The sequence below is a fragment of the Dermacentor silvarum genome, chromosome 1, assembly GCF_013339745.2.
Source record: "Dermacentor silvarum isolate Dsil-2018 chromosome 1, BIME_Dsil_1.4, whole genome shotgun sequence".
Lineage (NCBI taxonomy): Eukaryota > Metazoa > Arthropoda > Arachnida > Ixodida > Ixodidae > Dermacentor > Dermacentor silvarum.
The window spans coordinates 289,232,309-289,250,820 of NC_051154.1; the positions used below are offsets into that span (position 1 = coordinate 289,232,309).

General features: G+C 47.2%; 1 protein-coding gene across 1 annotated transcript in view; it reads left to right on the forward strand.

Moving 5' to 3' along the window:
• Window positions 1-1,427: 1,427 nt before the first annotated feature.
• Window positions 1,428-18,512, forward strand: part of LOC119437206 (frequenin-1-like) — a 275,518-nt gene continuing 258,433 nt past the window's right edge. The window contains exon 1 of the mRNA XM_037704257.2: window positions 1,428-1,935. Within this exon, the coding sequence (XP_037560185.2) occupies window positions 1,872-1,935 (64 nt within the window). The 5' untranslated portion in view covers window positions 1,428-1,871. The remainder of the gene's footprint in view (window positions 1,936-18,512) is intronic.

The window sequence follows — 18,512 nt, forward strand, 5'->3', positions numbered from 1 at the left end:
AAATGATCGGAATGTTTCCGGTCTTTGGCCAACGTATACGCAAACACACACACACGATCGTCAGTAAGAACTTTATTGCATGCTGAGAACATCAATCGAAAACATTTCACCAAAGGGGCTATAATGATTTTGCATTCCCACACGTAAGCAGTCTTAAGTGGCTCTGCCGAACTTATTTTTGTTCCAGTTTTATTTTTTGCCTTTTCATTTCTACAATTAATTAAAAAGGCAAATAACTTCCCCTATGCTTTTCTTGGCTTCATTATCTGTTGGCTTCATATGGTTGTGACTAACAAAAATTGGGCCCCTTGGTTCCCCTTCTTCTCGTTCTTTCCGAACATGTGGCGTTTCTTCTTAATTCTTTTAAATTCTACTGTGTCAAAAGATGTAGCCGTTGTCATGGTAATTTGGTTAATATCTTAGTACTATTATTATTTCATTAAAAGAGACCTGTTTGTTTTTTCGATTTGAGGTCATGTACCAGAACACACTTTTGATTGTTCTGAGTGCTCGTACACGTACGTATGCTGAATCCAATGTCCTGCCCCGTTTGCGCTTGCGCCGTTAGGTAATCCTCTTTCTTGGACCTACTCCATATTGTCGGATGGAAAGGTTTACGGTACGGCTACTGTATGATAATCGGCATGTCATAACTTCTTTAGTAAGGAATAATTATGCCACGTCTTGGAAACAGTAGTGAATTCTGCGTGCATACTCTCGATTACCGATAACTACGTGGATGCGAGTTACCGCGAATGACTACTGCAATAATAGCGCGTGGTGAAAACCTCTTTGCAGAAATATCGAGCCGACATAGGTCTCCTCGTCGCGGGAAGAGTAAATTTAGCAATCTCCGATGAGTCGAATGACCTAATTACTGACAGAAAACGCATGCTAAGTCCGCTTATTACGCTAAAGATTACACTCTCCGTGCTTGGTTTAGGTGCATCCCTCACACCCTATGAAATACGCTGTGTTGCGTCGACGCATCGCCGCCTATTTAACGACGTTGGAGTTGCGGTTCCTGCCCGCGCGCTTTTTCGCGCATTGAACGGCTGCATGGAAACGGCTCGAACAGCAATGCCGCAGCGGCTCCGGCTGGCAGCGTGCTGCGCACGGGCAATTTCTTTCCTCCCTTCTTTCTCACTGTGCACCGGTAATACCCAACGAGAGATGGCGACAGTGCAGCTGAGCTAAAAGTAGGACTTCGCGGCAGGGGTGCCGTGGCTCCGCCCAGCGGCGCACTTCGGTAGTGAGTCGTGAGGTGGTGCTTTCACGCGCACACACAGACAAAAGAAAAAATAGAACGATTTTTTTTTCTTCGGCCGTACTGCGCCGCTCCCTCCCTCTCTCTCTCATCGCGATTAGATTGGCCGGGGAGAGAGCGTTCGCGCCCCCGGCATCGGTGGCGGCGGCAGCAGCGGCAGCTCGGTTACGCGCGCGCCGCCGTCGGAGCCCGAGCCGAGGTTTTCACTCCCGCACACGGCGGCAGTCGGCGCTGGCGCGGTGCGCTCACCGTGTGTAGCTAGCCACCGCTGGTGGGCCCGTGTCCGCAACCGTCGCGCTATCGCGTCGTCCGCCACCGCTTGTTGTCGCAGTCGCCACCGGCGCATTCGAGCCGTCGAACGCTCGCGTTCGCGATCAGGTATAGGGACACGAGAGACGCTCGGCAGACCCCATCTCGAGTGCGGCGGCCGGCGCTTCTGTGTCTGGTCGGGCGATGCGGCCCTGCCGCAGCGACCGGAGGTGAAACAGCCCCCGCGGGAAGGAGAAGCCGACGAACAGGCAGGCCCTGTGACACCGCGCGGCGGTAGGTTGTCCGTGATCGTCGAGGCCCGACTCTTTCCCCGCCTTCGAGCGCGAAGCCGGCCATGGGGAAGAAGAACAGCAAGCTCAAAGGGGAAGTCGTCGCCCGGCTCGCCAAGGAAACCTACTGTGAGTACACGCCGAGTCTGATATCCCTTTTGCAGAGGAAACGCAAAGTGTTGCATGGCAGGCACTTCTCGTCTGCGTCGATCCACACGCGAACGCCCGCCAAAGGCCTTCTGCGTGCGAATCGACGCGGAATACTGACACACTCGCCCGTTGTGGGCGAGTGCACTTACTGGGCGCAGACAGTGCCGCAGCGGAGTGGCTGGAGCAATAGTGTGTGTGTGTGTGTGTGTGCAGATCCCGTGCAGGTCGCAAGATCGAGTGCCGATGAAAATGAAAACGACAACAAAATAAAACAAGGCCGTGGAGACTTACAACAGCGCTAAAAGAGGCTGTCCATTGTTACTGAGGCGGTCTGCACAACATTCGCGGGAACAATCGCGCGGTTGGCTCTCGAAGAATAATTAGGAAGCGGCCGCGAAAAGCTCAGCGCTGTTACCTATAGCTCGACTCTCGAGATCGGTCTGGCGAGTGAAGGGATTTAGATGACCGATCTGAATGGTTCCGACAGTGGCCAGGCGAGGAGGCAGATGTCAGAGAAGAGACGTAACCAGATTTTAGCACTTATATAGGTGCGCGCGCGATATAACCGGGAGAACGAAACAGCGACGTTTCGGGTGTACCCCGTTACGGTGGCAGCGATCGCAATTAGTTTAATTACTCCGGCGCGCGGAGGCAGCCGAGTAAGTGCGCGCTTGGGAGAGGAAGGGAAAGGGGAGGCAGTTGGATAGCTTTTCAATTGCAGCGCAGCGCGCCATTGACAACAGCACGAGCACAAACTCGCCGCAGGAGAAGCAGTCGTTAATTACACAGTTCGATGCAGCGCACTGACGCCTCTATTCCATAGTACTTTGACAAAATAATACATTTTATTTTTATCGCTGCTGGCCACTTCCTCCAGATTCACTGAATACAGATAAGCTGCTCGTAGAGACCCACATGCACGCTATACTATTCGCGTGCAGCTGTAGTCCTCTTCTAAATGCTATTAGTTTGTAGCTTCGCACAGAAACCGGGTGGACGGGCACTGCGAATTCGCGGAATCTGGGAAGGTGGTTTAACTACCCTATAGTTGCGTAAAAATGTACTTACGTTGCAGCACGCCATTGCTTTTCCTTGTTTTCGGAAAGAACGTGTTTATCATCCTCACGCAGAACGCGATTTGGCAAGCATTGTTGTTGCATGTTGAAAAAAGCCAGAAGGAGCGGACTTGTCGTCTTTCGTAGGGCTCCGTCTAGCGGTTGTCACAAATCGAAGTGCAACTGCAAGTGAGCATAATGAGTGCAGTAACCGCTTACAGTTACTGCATATGCATTTAAATGCCGGGCAGACTGGCGAACCGTGTGCCCTGGTTGTTGCATGCTGCAGCTACAATGCTGCATGTATTAGCTGTTTGTCAGTCGTTGAAGTTGTCAACATTTGGATATTCGATTTGCCCACTCCGCCACCACGCGGCGTAATACGACTTTCCTGCCGCTCAGATTTCAACATTTTCGCAGTGACTTAAACTGTGACTTCGATCACTGTGCTCGACCGATCGACGCGCTCGATCAGTGACGCAACGAAAATAACGTACCATTGCTAAAACTGAAACAACGAACTTACATTCAGCCTTCTTTGCCGAACGACGTTTGCAGTAGTGCGCGCATGTTCTTTGTAGAGACAAATATGTCTGCACTAGATAATGCGACTATGCTGTGGGAAAACTGCGATTCAAGAACTGATACGATGCATGTCAGAGACGCGCTGTTTTAAAGAAATGAAAGCAAATTTTTTTATGAATGTTCCTTATTCCACTCTGTCAGACTCCTTCATCGCAAACCATCCCTTACTGCGCGGAAATTTTGCTATCCTCTCGCGTAGTACTATCTTCCCAAGAGTTAGGAACCAAGTTTCTAGCAAAGAAAACCAAAAAAGAAAACGGTCACTTTATTTGTGGCGTGCGGCTATGCTTAAACTGTAACATATAAATGTTAAAAACAAAGAAAAAAACGGAAGATTTTATATTGTTAGTACAGAAAATTTATTTCAATGGAAGAAACGGGCATTATTTTATTTCAAATTGCTTTTTTTTTCTGTTCGTTGTCACATAATTTTTCTTGATTCTAGCAGAAATGGCTCCTATATGGTAAAGTGAAAAGGATATCAATACTGTGAGCGAAATTAGGTTTCTTCATGTCTGTACTATCCTCAAATAACATTTGTGTGCAGCTCCACCAGCCACGCAATTATAGGCAGATATATCTCGTATGCGCGAGCCAATTGGTCGTAGTTCTGAACAAGATTAGTCTTGGTTGATTAGATTAGGCTGCAACCAGAGCGAGTGATGCCGCTCAGAGCATTACTATATAAACTCGTGGAGTGGATACTTGGATGTGTCGAGTAGTGCGTGGTGTCTTTGCGCCAGATGTCTTGTCAGGGGTGGTCAGATGTCATATGTTCTACTTAGCGGGCTTATCTGTGCATGTACGATCTGTTACAACGGCATCCCAGCATTTGACTCTTGCGTAGTACGTGAAAGCTGCAGTCATGAGGGCAGTAAAAGTTACTACCTTAATGAAAAAACTATATAATTTTTTCTAAAAAAATTACGGAAAACAATAAATAAAATATTTTGGTGAAATCACAGAAAAACAAGCTAAAAGAAAACAGAGGAGAACAGAAAAGATATATTACAAAAATTGCCATACTTTTCCTCTCTTCTTCAGATGGATTTTTTAACAGTGTTAATAAGATGGCTCTTCTATAAGGCCGGTGTAATAACATATTCCCAAAAGACGGCGTTCTAGCCTTTAGTTTCTCTTAACTTACTAAGTTATTCATTTTATGACGTAGGCTTTAACAGCAGAATGAAGCCACGTAATAACGAAGTCGTATCCACTGAACTGATATTTTGAAACTGGCACCAGTTTCAAGATATTTATCTCCAGAATCTGCTAAAAACGTTGTGCATTCCACTTAATATTGTCCTGAACTTCTATACAGTGAAATTTTTGGGATATTAGCTGGAGCGCCAGTGTATTTCGTAACGCATTTAGGGGGGATGGAAAGTGGTACTAGACTTAAGTATTTCTAAGCAGACATGCCTTCACTACTGCTCGGCTTGAAGCTCGCAATTTCAACATGCATCGGACAGTAAGTTGCTCAGAAGTTAATTACTGAAAGTTTCCTAATCAGGTAGCTGAACAATGCGATTCGTTGTGAAATGAATCGCATTGAACCCCCCCCCCCCCCCCCTCCATAGTGAACAGGCTGAATAGTGCTGTGTACGTCCCGGGCGATTTTAATCAATACCTGTCTAGACTTGTAAAAAGAAATGGAAGAAAGGAAGAAAAAAAAAAAACGTGGCGTATGTCAATATTTTATAAGAGCGTTCACGACAAAAACGGCGTTTTTTTTTTATCCCTAATTGCTGCATTCTACAATATTTGTGTATATATCCATTTGCGACGTCTCCCGATGAGTGATAGGCGAGCGCGTATATTGCTTTATCGGCAGCGGCGATATTTAAATATCGGCAGCGGCGCCGCAATGTAGGCATTTTGCATTGCGGAAGCGCTTGCGCAAGGGTATGAAATGGTTTCTACTACAGCCTAGGCGATAATGTTCTCGATAAAAATAACGACTTAGTAAAAGAACCTGTTCTGTTGAGTTTTGTTATACAGGTGTCGCTGCGGAGATATTGAGGTAAAAAGTACCTTGGCTACGCCATTTCTCTGTTAGACAGCAGAAAATAACGGAATGAATGATAATCTTAAAACAAATGAATAACGCACGAAATGAAACAAATAAAGATAACATCGGAACGGAGAGTTCACTGAAATCTCTCCACGCCACTACCCGAATAATATATACGCTTTGTAGTCCTTAGACATTGCTGCAAGAGTCCTCCGCGCACGATATGCATGGTAGACCCCTTCGTTCAAGTTGCGTCCACAGCACAGTGCATAAGCGCGTCACTTCGTATATAACTGAGCAGGTCTACTTATCATAAACGTTCATCTGACTCTGTCCACTAAAATTTAGAAACCTAAAACCCCAGGAATGAATGTATCGCATTGCTATCTTTCTCGAACTGATTGCAATCGATAACTTCGTTCAGTTGCCATGCAGGAAACATTTCCGCCTCATTTTTTTTATTGTGAGCAATTCATCTCTTAGCGTGAAAACAAAACAGCACAACAACGTGCAAAGCTGAAGATATGTTATCAGAATAGAAAATGTATGCACTATTTTGGCGTCAACACTTTTCGCACACTTAAATAGGTTTGTTTCTTTAATAGACGCTCTCTTATCGCATTCAAGATGCAGCTTGCCGATATCGAAGAGTCCTTCATATCCTTCAGTGAAGCTCGCGGACAACTGTGAGTGGCCACGAAGGGAAAGCTACTGGAGAGGAGCTTCTGCCCGTCTCTTACTGCGCCAAGTATTCCGGCAGCGTCGGATGGTTTCTTGGAACAGATGCGTAGCTTCCAGGTGCAATGGTTTCGAATTTTCCCAAACGCGCAGGAGAACAGCAGTGAAAATAAGTCAGATTTGATGCTCAGTGGCTCATTTTTACATATTTTGATATTGCAGATGCGGGGTTTATGCTTTCTCTTCTCCAGCTTCGGCTAACGTTGATAAGGCTGTGGGATATTTTTTTCAGAAACCCTCTAACTTGTGCGCGCTTTGCATTCGTAGCTTTCCCTTCAGTTCCACAAAAAGTTGTCTGCGAGTATCTAATCAATCAATCAATTAATCAATCAATCAATACTTATTAGCAATGCAACAGCCGTGATACATAAGGAAATACTATGCAGAAGGAGATCCTAAGGTTATAATCCGCACATGGGACCTCCTATGTTAATACAATGAAGCAAAAACATTATTAAAGCGAATATATGATAAAGACCGAAATTATTATTATTATTTGATTTGAAAACATATACACAGGAAAGAGAAAGCGAGAAGCAAAGGCTGGCAACTGCCACCAGAAGGGGCACAACGCCTGCCTACTCTTCGGAAAGGACGAGAGAAACATAGAAGGAAAGATAGGAAGGAGGGGAGGAAGGAGGAAAGGAAGAGCGAGATGACAAATCTCAACGAATAAAGTAAAGCATACAGTAGGGCCCGTCCCTGCAGGTCAAGCTACTAAAGAATGTAAAATAAAAGAAATGGTTGCTGGGTTACAAACGTGCCCCTAAGTTCGTTGTTTCTAGAAAAGTAAGGAGAGCACGATGAGCTTGATCACGTCGAGACGCACAACCACTGGGGTATAAACATTCGTCTAGAGTCGTACACCGCAGGCCAAGGAGATGGTAGTCCCTCACTAGTGATTTGCGTTGCGCACTGAAAGCGGGACATTCCAATATCAGGTGTTGAAGTGTCTCGCAGCCACCGCAAGACGTACACGATGGACTAGTCACACGTCCTTGTCTGTGTAAACGTTCGTGCACATTAACACAGCCAACCCTTAGCTTGAGTAGTTGCGCTCTAGCGCGACGAGGCAAGCCTCGACCGCGAACACGTGGCGGGAACGTTCCAGTTGCGACGCGCTGGTCTGGATGCTGCTTGAGTAGGTGGCGACGAATCAGCAGGCGAGCGTCATCAAGCTTGCACAAAATTTCAGGGCAAGCACAGTCGTTACGAGGGCAAGTTGAAGCCAGTCGATCAGCCTCTTCATTTCCGGCGATCCCTACGTGCGACGGTATCCATTGAGCAACGAGAGATACCCCACGTGATAAAATTTTGTTGGCAGAGTCAGTAATGCTGCGCACAATTGGGCAATCAACCTGACTGCGTTGTAATCTGCTAAGCGCAGCGCGGGAGTCCGTAAATATGACAATCTTCGGCGGTGTGGTTAACTCCTCTTGCACGTATTTCAGTGCAACATTAATTGCTGCTAGCTCCGCAGTTGTTGACGAGGCTGGATGGGGTATATGAAATATACGTCGTACTTGAGTTGAAGGGTAGAAAAAAGCTGCAGAGGCGCCTTGACCGTCACTGTGCACAGATGCATCTGTAAATACTTGAAGGTAATCTGGAAATTTCTCGAACATGTGCGACTGAGCCAATTGGAATATGGCCGAAACAGGCATATCAGACTTTTTGTGTATGTCAGGGATTGTAAGGTAAATGGGCAGCACGTGTTTGGTGATGTCTTGCGGCGGCGAAGGCGTAACTGAAGCATCATGTTCAGAAATGTCAGTAATGTTCATAAATAATGCTGCCATTTTTCCAATGCGAGAAAACGGGCGGTGAATCAGACGATCAAGGAGCATTTGACCATTCGATGCGCGGTGCAGACGCTCTATATGAAATAGAGCTCTCTGGTCTGCTTGTAGCCTTAGAGGTAAATGATGAGCTTCAGTGAGTAATGGAACTGATTGCGCCTCCCGAGGTAATCCCACCATTAGTCGAAGGGCAACGCGATGATCACGTTCCAGTTGGGCCATCAAACTAGGTGGGACGTTTAGGACTGGTAGTGCATACATCATGCCTGAGAGTACAGATGATTGGTACACCTGCAGAGCCGTTGTTTGGTCACAGCCAGCACCTCTAGCAGTCAAGGCGGCCACATACTTAAGGATGGACTGCGATTTGTGTCGTACGAATTTAATGGCAGGACGCCAAGAGAAGCGATCATCCACAATTAAGCCCAAATAACGGTGTTGTCGCACCCAGCTTATCGGCGTTTCGTCAAGGTACAGTCGGCTCATTGTTCGACGAGCGCGTTGTTTATTGTGGTATGCTATTGCAGCCGACTTAGTAGGTGATATGCGCTGGCCAACTTCACCCAAGTACTCCGAAGTCGCGTTCAGGGCTCTTTGCAAGCTTGCACGAAACCGCGGGCCAAAGTGTGAAGGGCCGCTTATCCAAAGAGCAATATCATCTGCATAGATAGCAATGCTCACAGGGAAGTCACTGTCTCGAGGCAAGCTACTTGGAAGCGCGGCGAGTACTGTGTTAAACAGAAGCGGCGATAAAACGCTGCCCTGTGGGACACCGCACTTCAGAGTGGGGGATTCACTTGTTATTGCTCCAACACGCACTTTCATCCGGCGCTCCGATAGGAAATTGCACACAAAGCGAAGCAGACGACCCGAAATTCCCGCGGTTGCAAGAGCGAAAATAATCGCCTGATGCGGAACCGAGTCGAAAGCTTGCTGTACGTCTAGGAAGAGCATGTAGGCGGAGTGCTTGTTTCCTTTAGCACATTCAAGCGTTGAGACAAGGTCTGAAATGCTGTCCAGAGCTGAACGGCGGTGACGAAGACCGCTCATCACATCAGGGAAAAAGTTTAGCTTCTCTAGCCTGTCTTCTAGACGAAACAGGACCATTCGCTCCATTAACTTGATGACATTTGATGTTAGGGATATCGGCCGGTAGGACTTGAGGTGTCGTGCAGGGCGCCCGGGCTTTAAAATTGGTATTATCACGGACGATTTCCACTCAGCAGGGATTACACCAGTTCTCCATACCTCATTATACTCGTCCAGTATACGGTCATGAAAACTGTTATCAATGTTCCGTAATGCTTGATACGTCACACCGTCTTCACCTGGGGCAGTGCGGCGTTACCGCACTGCCCAATCAAAATCAAATTGGTCAAATTGATTGAACAAAATCAATGTTAGAAATAACAAAAAAGACTACAAAAATTCAGTGTAGTCTCAATGTGCCGAAAAAAAAAATAACTACAATAAACACAAATAGCGAGTCCAGATGCGGCCGCACGTGGTAGGCTATACACGTCCAGTGAACTCTTAACCACCGTTCCGTGCGCGTCAGTTTAAGATAGCGCTTCTCCGGTGAACCGCAAATGCCGGGAGCACTTGGCGATTGCGGGGAAGGGGGGGGCACTTCTACAAAGTTCCTTCCCGGCTTCTCTCCTCCTTTCCGGGTGAAATGACGCTACACAGCTTTTACGAGTAACCTCTCAAAAGCAGTCGATGCCTCTCGGGCATCGAATTTCGCTCACTCTTGCGCTGGCATTTGACCCTATGTACTATACAGCTTTGATCGGTGAAAGCTCTGCTGTTTGCTTTATCGCGAATCCTTTCATCCCCGAGAGAGAAAAGTGAAGCAATTTTAGGAGCGGACAGTTACTATAGACGGCCCTTATTGAAGTGGAGGCGCAGTGTATGTATAGGTCTCGAACGGCTGCACAGATTGGTTTTCAGGCGAGCACCTCAGTTGAATGCAGAAGCTAGATAAATAAAAAAATAAAGAATAGATAATGAGAAAAACTATGACGCAAACTCCACCCATATGCCACTTCTCGTTGAGTCGAAGGTCGAGTTACCCGCCGTGGTGGAGCATTTTGCTGCTTAGCAAGATGTTGCGAGTTCGACTGAGCTGCAGCGGTACCAGTTTTCGATGGGGGTTCTGTACTAAAACGCGTCTGCGTCGTGGTTTCGGTACGCGTGGTCATCATTATTCTGCGGCCCTTCATTGCACGGCGTCTCTCGTGGTCCGGGGGTTGCTTTTGGGCGTCAAACCCTGTCAGTCTAGAGTGCGGGGTCTGCACAAAACGTGGCTGTGCCTCGCTAGTTTGATGGAATTGGTTGAGTTTGCTTTAGGTGTTCGTGGTGACTACATATTTTGACGCAGTATAGACGTGTTAGAGCAGCTCCGCATTTAGTAAAGTTGCTGCCTGTAGTGAACGAGTTGGTCGATATCTATGGAATTATACGGCTTGATATGGCGGAAGTACTCGATGTCGCAAGAAAGCCGAGAGGCACTTTACGGTATCTTGCTCGCCGTGTCCAGCGATGCTTGGCGTGGACTAGTAATCGACGCAGCAGGAAGGACGGCGGCGTGGACAGCAGCACTCCTGTAACATTTATGACCTGATAAACATCCCATAGAGGCCCGAGTGCGAAGTTCCAACTGTTTGTTTGTTGCTTTTATACATGCTTCCTGTCTTGCTCGCTGGTTTTTACTGCACATTATTTTATTCTTTATCATTTTCTCCTCTTCCTTTATTTCTTCTCGTGGCAGGTTTACCAGCCCTCACAGTAAATAGCTGTCATTTAAATTTCATAGTAAACACGCTTCCATCTCCTCCATCTAATAGTGTTTCCTTTATTTTTTTCTACTTATACTACGTGCTGATGGTACCCGATCTACGTATAATATATATTGCCAGAGGGGCAAGCTTTCGTTTTTCAAAGTTTTTAAGTGCTATTTGTAGGAGGTTCACTTAAAGTAACGCCGGTGTCACACGGGACACTTTCGATCGCGATCTCGTCCAATCGGCATCGATCGCGATCGAAAGTGTTCCATGTGACCTGGGTATAAATCTGCTGACACCGTGCAAACTTAGCTCGGTATCGTCTGGCTTAATATGACAATGTTCTACGATATTCCGTTAAGGTGCTCTCTGATATAAGCATCTTAAGTTTAGATCAACCTTTACAATCATGGCTAGCGCATGAAATTCTCTTCTACTTCGCCGTGGGCTTCGATGTGAGCGTATTACTTGTCGCTTTCATTTCGTTCTATGCCCTGCGATGTTCCTTTACTGCCCAGAAACGTTTAACGCGCGGAGCAAATACAGATCTTTCGTTTCGCTTAATTTACCTGTAGTTATCCTGGATGATGATGAATAAACATTTATTAGGCCCAAAATATATTGGTGGTGCCCACAGGTACCAGACGGGGTGGTTCCCTAGTTACGGGACCCATATGTTCCCAGCAGCTCCTGGCCCCTGTCCGTCAGTGCGAGCTGAATCGGTAGGGCGGGGCTGGATAACAAGGTCTCCCATCGCTCAAGGGGTTGGGGATTGGGGGTGTTGGCGGGAAGGGGAGGAGGGGGGGTCTTGAGCTCTGTGCACTCGGCCAAGATGTGCGGCAGGGTGCCCTTTTCCCTTTTGCAAAAAGGACAGAGCGTATCATGTTCCGCGGGGTACATGCGGTTCATCAGTACGGGATGCGCAAGCGATCCCGCCTGCGCTCAACGCAGGATGGTCTGTTGTTACCTGGTGAGTTTGGGGTGCGGTTCTGGCAGTTTGCACCTTTCCTCTCGGTACATCCGGGTAATGTCCCGAAAGCTGGTAACCGGGTGCGGTAGCTCTTCCGGCTCGTGCTCTGCCCGGATTGACATTTCTCGGGCATGGTAGTCGGCGATGGTGTTGCCTGCTACCTGCGAGTGAGCCGGGACCCACACGAGCTCTATGGCTCTTCCCGGAGGCTTGCACTTGGATAGAATGGCTCGGGCCGCGGAGGAGATTACCCCCCTGCGGAAGCTTCCGTAGGCTGTCTTTGAGTCGGTGAACACGGTGTCCACGCTCGGCTGTGTGAGTGCGAGGGCCACGGCCGCTTCTTCGGCAACTGCGGGGTCGGTTGTCTTCAGGGACGCGCTGACGATCAGCCTGTCTTTTGACGTAACCACCACCGCTGCTCGGTCACTGTGTTTTCGGAGCGAGGCGTCCGCGTAGAGGACCCTGGGGTTCTCTTCCAGCTTCCGGGCCATGGCTTTAGCCCGCGCTGTGCGCCTCTCGTCGTCCTTGCCTGGCGTCATGTTCCGAGGAAGAGGTTTGGTGTGAATGGTCGTCATCCAGTCTTCCGGAAGGGCCGCCTTGAGGGGTACTGGCTCGATCTGCCATCCTATCTTGCGTAGGACGGCTCGTCCGTGTTCCGTGTGACTGAGCCGGATTCTCTGATTAGAGAGTTGGGCTTCGATGAGCTCCTCCACCGTGTTGTGGGCGCCCATGTCTAGCAGTCTTTGCGTGGACGAGTATATGGGCATGCCCAGTGCTTGCTTCGTTGCCTTACGAAGCATCGTGTTTAGAGTGTCCCTATTCGCCTTCGTCAGCTGGAGATACGGGGGGGAGTAGGTAACCCGCGACACGACGAACGCGCGTACCAAGCGCATGGCATCGTCCTCTTTAAGGCCTCGGTTTCTGTTAGACACCCTCCGAAGCATACTAAGTACCTGTTCGGTTGCAGTTTTGATCTTTGTGACGGCGGCGTGTGCCTTCCCGTCGCTTTGAAGCAATATGCCGAGAATCCTAATCTGCTGTGTTGGCAGTTATCCTGGACAGTAGCATTATTCACAGGCTAACTATACTTCAGATACCAAACAGGAGTTTTTATTTTTTTAATTTTTATTATATTATTTTTCTTTTTTTTTTTGTGCAGAGCGCCGAAAACCGAATGTTGGTGATGTATAGAAAGCCCCTCGTACTACATTGCTGTATCGCATCTTGCACTGAGAAGGAGATAGAGGAAAAAAGCGAGCTGTTACAAAGAAGATGTGGGGGATCAGGAGAGAGTGTGGAGAATAAATGTAAAATGGGTTAGAAGGCAAATGGTTTGGATTTCCGCTATCGACCACCTAACAGGTTAAATTAATATATTCGCCACCATATACAACATTTGCAGTGTAGCCGGTGCAGTGTAGCCGGTATACAACATTCGCTAGCCGGTTGGCGTGCCTTAATCACGATTTCTGCAAACGCTAACGGCGAATTTCCCTTTGCACATACTTCCAGAACTAAACGCGCAAAATATTTCGTGAGTCACTCATTAGGTGCGACGCAAATACAGGACCAGAGCAGTTTTCGCTTTAATTGTCTAACGAGCGGCAATAGCAGGCAAAGTTGCGTCAGATAAAGCGTGGGGGATCGGGCGTGGTCACTTACTCACCACTGTTGCAATGGCAGTCATATTTTTTTTTTTTGAGATGGGAAAGCGTGGCATGGGGGTAGCTGGTATTCTCCTGCGCACGACTGTTAAGAGCGACTGTTAGGCCAGCTCGCTATTATTATTAGATACACCGTAAAACGCGCACGTCAGAACACACTTAACGCAAGAACCACTTCGGTCATCCGCGCGGCTTCCTACAAGAATATCACTGCGGTCGCTCATAAATGTCGTTACCTTCTCAGGCGCGGTAACAATGGCTGTAAACGGCATGGCAAATGTGCTTTTGTTGCGTGCCATGTTTCAATGTATGCTTGGCGCCTCCAAGCAGAGTACAATGCTCGTCGATTTCTGAAAATTTTTTTCGGGGCACAATATGCGTGATTTTGACCTTTTCTTGTGTGTGTATGTGAGGGGGGGGGGGGGCTTAGTCACCGCAACACTGTGCGCTCCGTGCAGTCGCGTAAGACATATCGTTGCGATGTTTAGCAAGAACTGTCCTTGTTAATGGTTCAGATGCATCAATGTCCCCGCCTGATTTTACTTTAAAAAAATGCAGTAAACTCAGCGAAATGTGACATGCTGGCTTTTTTCTTACAGAAATTTGGAGCTGTAATCTAGATAAAGCAATGTGAATCCGCACTTTGTCACTTATCTCACCTCCAGTAATATTCACCGACGAAAAAAAAAAAAAAAACTAACTAGACTGCTGTCAAGGCAGGAAAGCTAAGACCACCCCATGCAGACACATACACTCTAATTAACTCTTTCATACGTTCATAAACATTTCTCCGTATCTGTTCATTCCATTCGTAAACTGCACGTTGTTGATAAACGTCGTTACTTATTCTTATCAAGGTACCTTGGCTGCTTTTCGATAGCTTATTTTGAATAATGGTATTGCTAGAATCGCGGTGATAGCAGAAATGCGAGAAGTTTCTCCGAGTAGCGCGCATCCTGCTTCGAACGAGTGTGTAAAGTAAAAAAAAAAATTACTCCATCTCCCGCTAAAGGGAACCATGTGTGGATGCGAAGCAGCGGGGAGATGGTTAGCTTGAGCGGGGGATGGTTTCACGGCAGCGGCCCGAGCGCTCATCGCGGCGCTGCACAGGAGAGAGCATGAGGCGCGCGCGCTCCGTCATTTTCATACCGCGGAACTGCCGTGGCGCCCCCAGCGGAGTATGCAGCTGTCGCACCACCTGTCGTGCGCGCCGCTCCGGATTCCTAGAGGAGAGAAAGGGGGGAGCGTAGGAGAGGAGACAGAGGGGGATGGGACGCGCATACGCTGTGGGGGTGGGGCACGCGGGCGCCGCTCTGTACAGTAGAGGATTCCTAGAGGAGAGAAAGGGGGAGGGGACGCGCCGGCGCTGTGGGAGTGTGGGACGCCGCGGGACGCAGGACGGAGAAAGCCCCCGCCATAAGCTACTTCGCATCTAAAATTTACCGACGATTACGATACTCCCTAATGCAAAATTTCAGCGCAGCTCTAACGTGTTTTCATTTCCAGATATACTGGCAGACGTGGACAATCTGTCTGATGCGGCAAATTGCAAACGGAACGAAGTCTGGCGTGACTGCCTCGCTAATCGGGAGATCGCGAGAGCCAGCACGTGGGTGAGATTCACAGCAGCCGCCGCCTGCAGACAGACCTCCGCTCATGCAGTTCTTTGTTTCCATATATGGTATTGGTGGACGTGCTCGCCTCGTGCAATCGGTGAACAGACAACAGCGCGCTACACTGGCGCCGTCTCGTAGTGGTCGTCGCCGCAGATCCCGTCTTGCGCGGCACTGCGATTTTGTTCTCACGCTTTCGCCATACCCTCCTCCCCCGCTTTCCACCGCAGGGTTCTGCTGCACCCTCCACTTCCGCTTTCCTACTCGCGCTCTCTTCGCTATTGCCGTCTTTCGTCCCCCGTTGCGCTCCGCGTTCCCTCTTTCATCCTTCGTTGTGCTCGTTCGCTCGTTACGCCGAGGGACGCCGACGCGAAACGCATGAACGGGCGCCTAAGAGCTGCACTCTTAAAAAAATGGGACCGAGCACAGAAACCGTGCGGCCGCTGTTCGCGTTGTCGGCACCTTAGCTCCTGGATATACGCTGCATCCTCAAGGCATTTTACTTTAGGATACTCGCTTGTAATCCTTCTGTATGCGCTCTACTAGAATATGAGACAATGTCTTTTATTGTTTGACATATTCACGACAAAGTGTATTCCTCGTTTCTAGTCTGCAATGTTATATCCCTACATTGCAATGTGACATTAAAAAAAGAGAAAAAAAAACCCTTAACATAATTTGGTTGGGACCGTGAGAATTTGCGTTTACAAATCAATGCGCTTATACGACTCGGAAGATAGTAGTTTTGGCTAGGTGTGTGCGCATGTTCGAAATTTCGAATACTCACTATTCGAACTCACAATTCGAAGTTGTCAAATTTTCATTTAGCTCGAATACTATAAGGTACAATAGCATTTCTTGCAGTATATAGGCAAGAAAGGGCTGATGCAAACAGAGACTGGTTTGAATGATTGTTTGTTTAAGACGGTCCGCAGTTTCTGTGAAGGCGATCGAGTTCCTCAACAATTTACAGACGGACGAGTTCAATAATGCACAATAGTTACCAGCCGTTGAGCAAGCATGTTTCGTCTTAGGCAGCCTATGAATTCGTGGTTTCGATTTAGACAAATAAGTTTATTATTTGACCAATCTCATCATGTTTGGATTCCATCAATATGATGCGCGGTGCTGTAGTATTGTCCTTTGCTCTATCAGTGAGCACTATACACTCTACAACATGCATCTGGGACCTACTGTTCCTATTTGTTTTATTACTTTCAATGTCATCATAAACCAGATGTGATTGTACTGTATCACGGTGTACATGGGTCGAATAATGTAAACAAGCCTCTTGTTGCCGAACATGCTCCCTAGATTTTTAATTTCGCTTTGTTTTAGAAATTGGAAGTAGTCGATATTCTATTTGATATTGAACGGTTGTATTTCTCAAATAGTCGAATTCGCGATTCGATTCGAAAGTTTTGGTATTCGAACAACCGTATAAATTTCTATTGTTTTGCCTGTACTCAGAACGGACGATAAAAAAAAAAAGAGGAAACGCGGATAAGAGCGAGGGCGCTTGGAGGCACAGCACTGCGTGCCGCATTCTCTTGCGACGACTCTGCCTAAGATGAGTGTCTCTATGTGTATGGCTGCTTTAGCTGTACAACAATCCACTTAGTTGATATGCAGTAAACGTTGGACCGCCTTCGTACAAAGGCATAAGCCTTTGTACGAAGAGCTTCGAACATAAGGTTCCATAAAGCTATACATTTTCTATAAGTAAAGCTAACCTATTTAGACATGTGGGGTCTGAGAGTGCTAAAGTCTGTGTGTTTCGGAATTTCAAAGCATGCACTACTATACCATACAGAAAGGAAATTGCTCATGTTACAAAGATGGTAAAGTGACAACTTATTTGTCTAACCAACCTTTCAACCTAATACCACATAATTTATTATCATTTATATATTATGTGCGCAATGATATATAATAAATATTCATTCAATAAATAAATGATAAAGAATAAATATTTGTTTTTTGTCATATTCTTGCTTCAAGTTAATACATTACTCTCCTTCGATGACACCCTGCAACCAGCAACCCTCTAACAGCTGGCTTCGGGGCTATTCTCCCGTTGTGCATGAGCGCAGTTATTTGATAGAAAAAAGCAGGCAAACAAATAGCCTTCACTGTGGAAGAATGCTGCTATCGCAGTAAATGTTCAGAGCCGAAGGAATCGCTCAAGTCTGCTGGCTTTTTCATGTTTTTATTTCAGCATAAAAATCTTAGCGGCCGGGTTCGATGGCACTACGTTCTAACTTCGGATAAGCATGGCAGAAAAACGATTTTCTACAGCTTCACTCTTTTTTCACCGCTCTAAATGCATTGTCAATATAAATAAAGTTCATTCATTTTATTGCACAGTCGATGTCAGAAACATTGTTTTCTTTCTCTCGTGTGCCAGAAAAACCCATTTCTTCCTCCTCCTGACAAAGCCTGCGCATGCGCCATGCAGACAAGTCGATAAAACTCTGCAGCATTTCACCATAGGACAGGACAAAGTTTACTGTGCTGAACCGGTTCGCAAACCGTTATACATTTTTAGTTTCTCCCAATCGGAACTGAACCGGAATGACATTGGAGTGCGCGGAACCCGAACCCGAACAAAACCGGTATTTTATTTCGATTCGACAACCTGGTTAAAATTTAAGCCCTATCCCCGGCATCACAGAGTAACAATTTCACAAAATACACCGAGAAATTCGAAATTCCAGAAGGCCACACAGTGTCAAAGTACACGTATATACGCATCAGAGGTAGCTTGCAGCGACCGAAGGCTGTATTTTATTGTTTACCTATGCTCTCTGCGGCATGACCACGCGTCTGCCAGTTTCATGTCGTAAACACACTCCGAGTGTGAGTTATGGCTGCGTTGTCTGTAAATTTTCCCTCTCCACTTATGAAAATGTTCCACATCCTTTTCTAGGTAAAACTTTTGTCAGCTGAAGTGATCTACCCTCCTTCGCGACAGCCCAGTGGCAATGGCTTTGTGCTGCTGAGCTCGAGGTGGCGGGTTCGAACCCCACCGCGGCGGCCGCTTTTTTTGATGGGGGCAAAATTCGAAAACGCGCGTGTTCTTAGGTTTAGGTGCACGTTGGAGTACTCCAGGTGGTTAAAGTAAATCAGAAGTCCCCCCCCCCCCCCCCCCCCCCCCGCTACGGCGTCCCTCATAATTAGATCGTGGTATTGGCAAGTAAAACCGCAGTTTCTTTTTTTTCAAGTATCCACAGTTGGCTTTTGTGATATTACTTGTTAGACCATTGCTGATACTTCGTATCCATCTTCCTCTGAACCTCTTGTCTTCTTTGAATTTTTGCTGCTGAAGGTTGGTG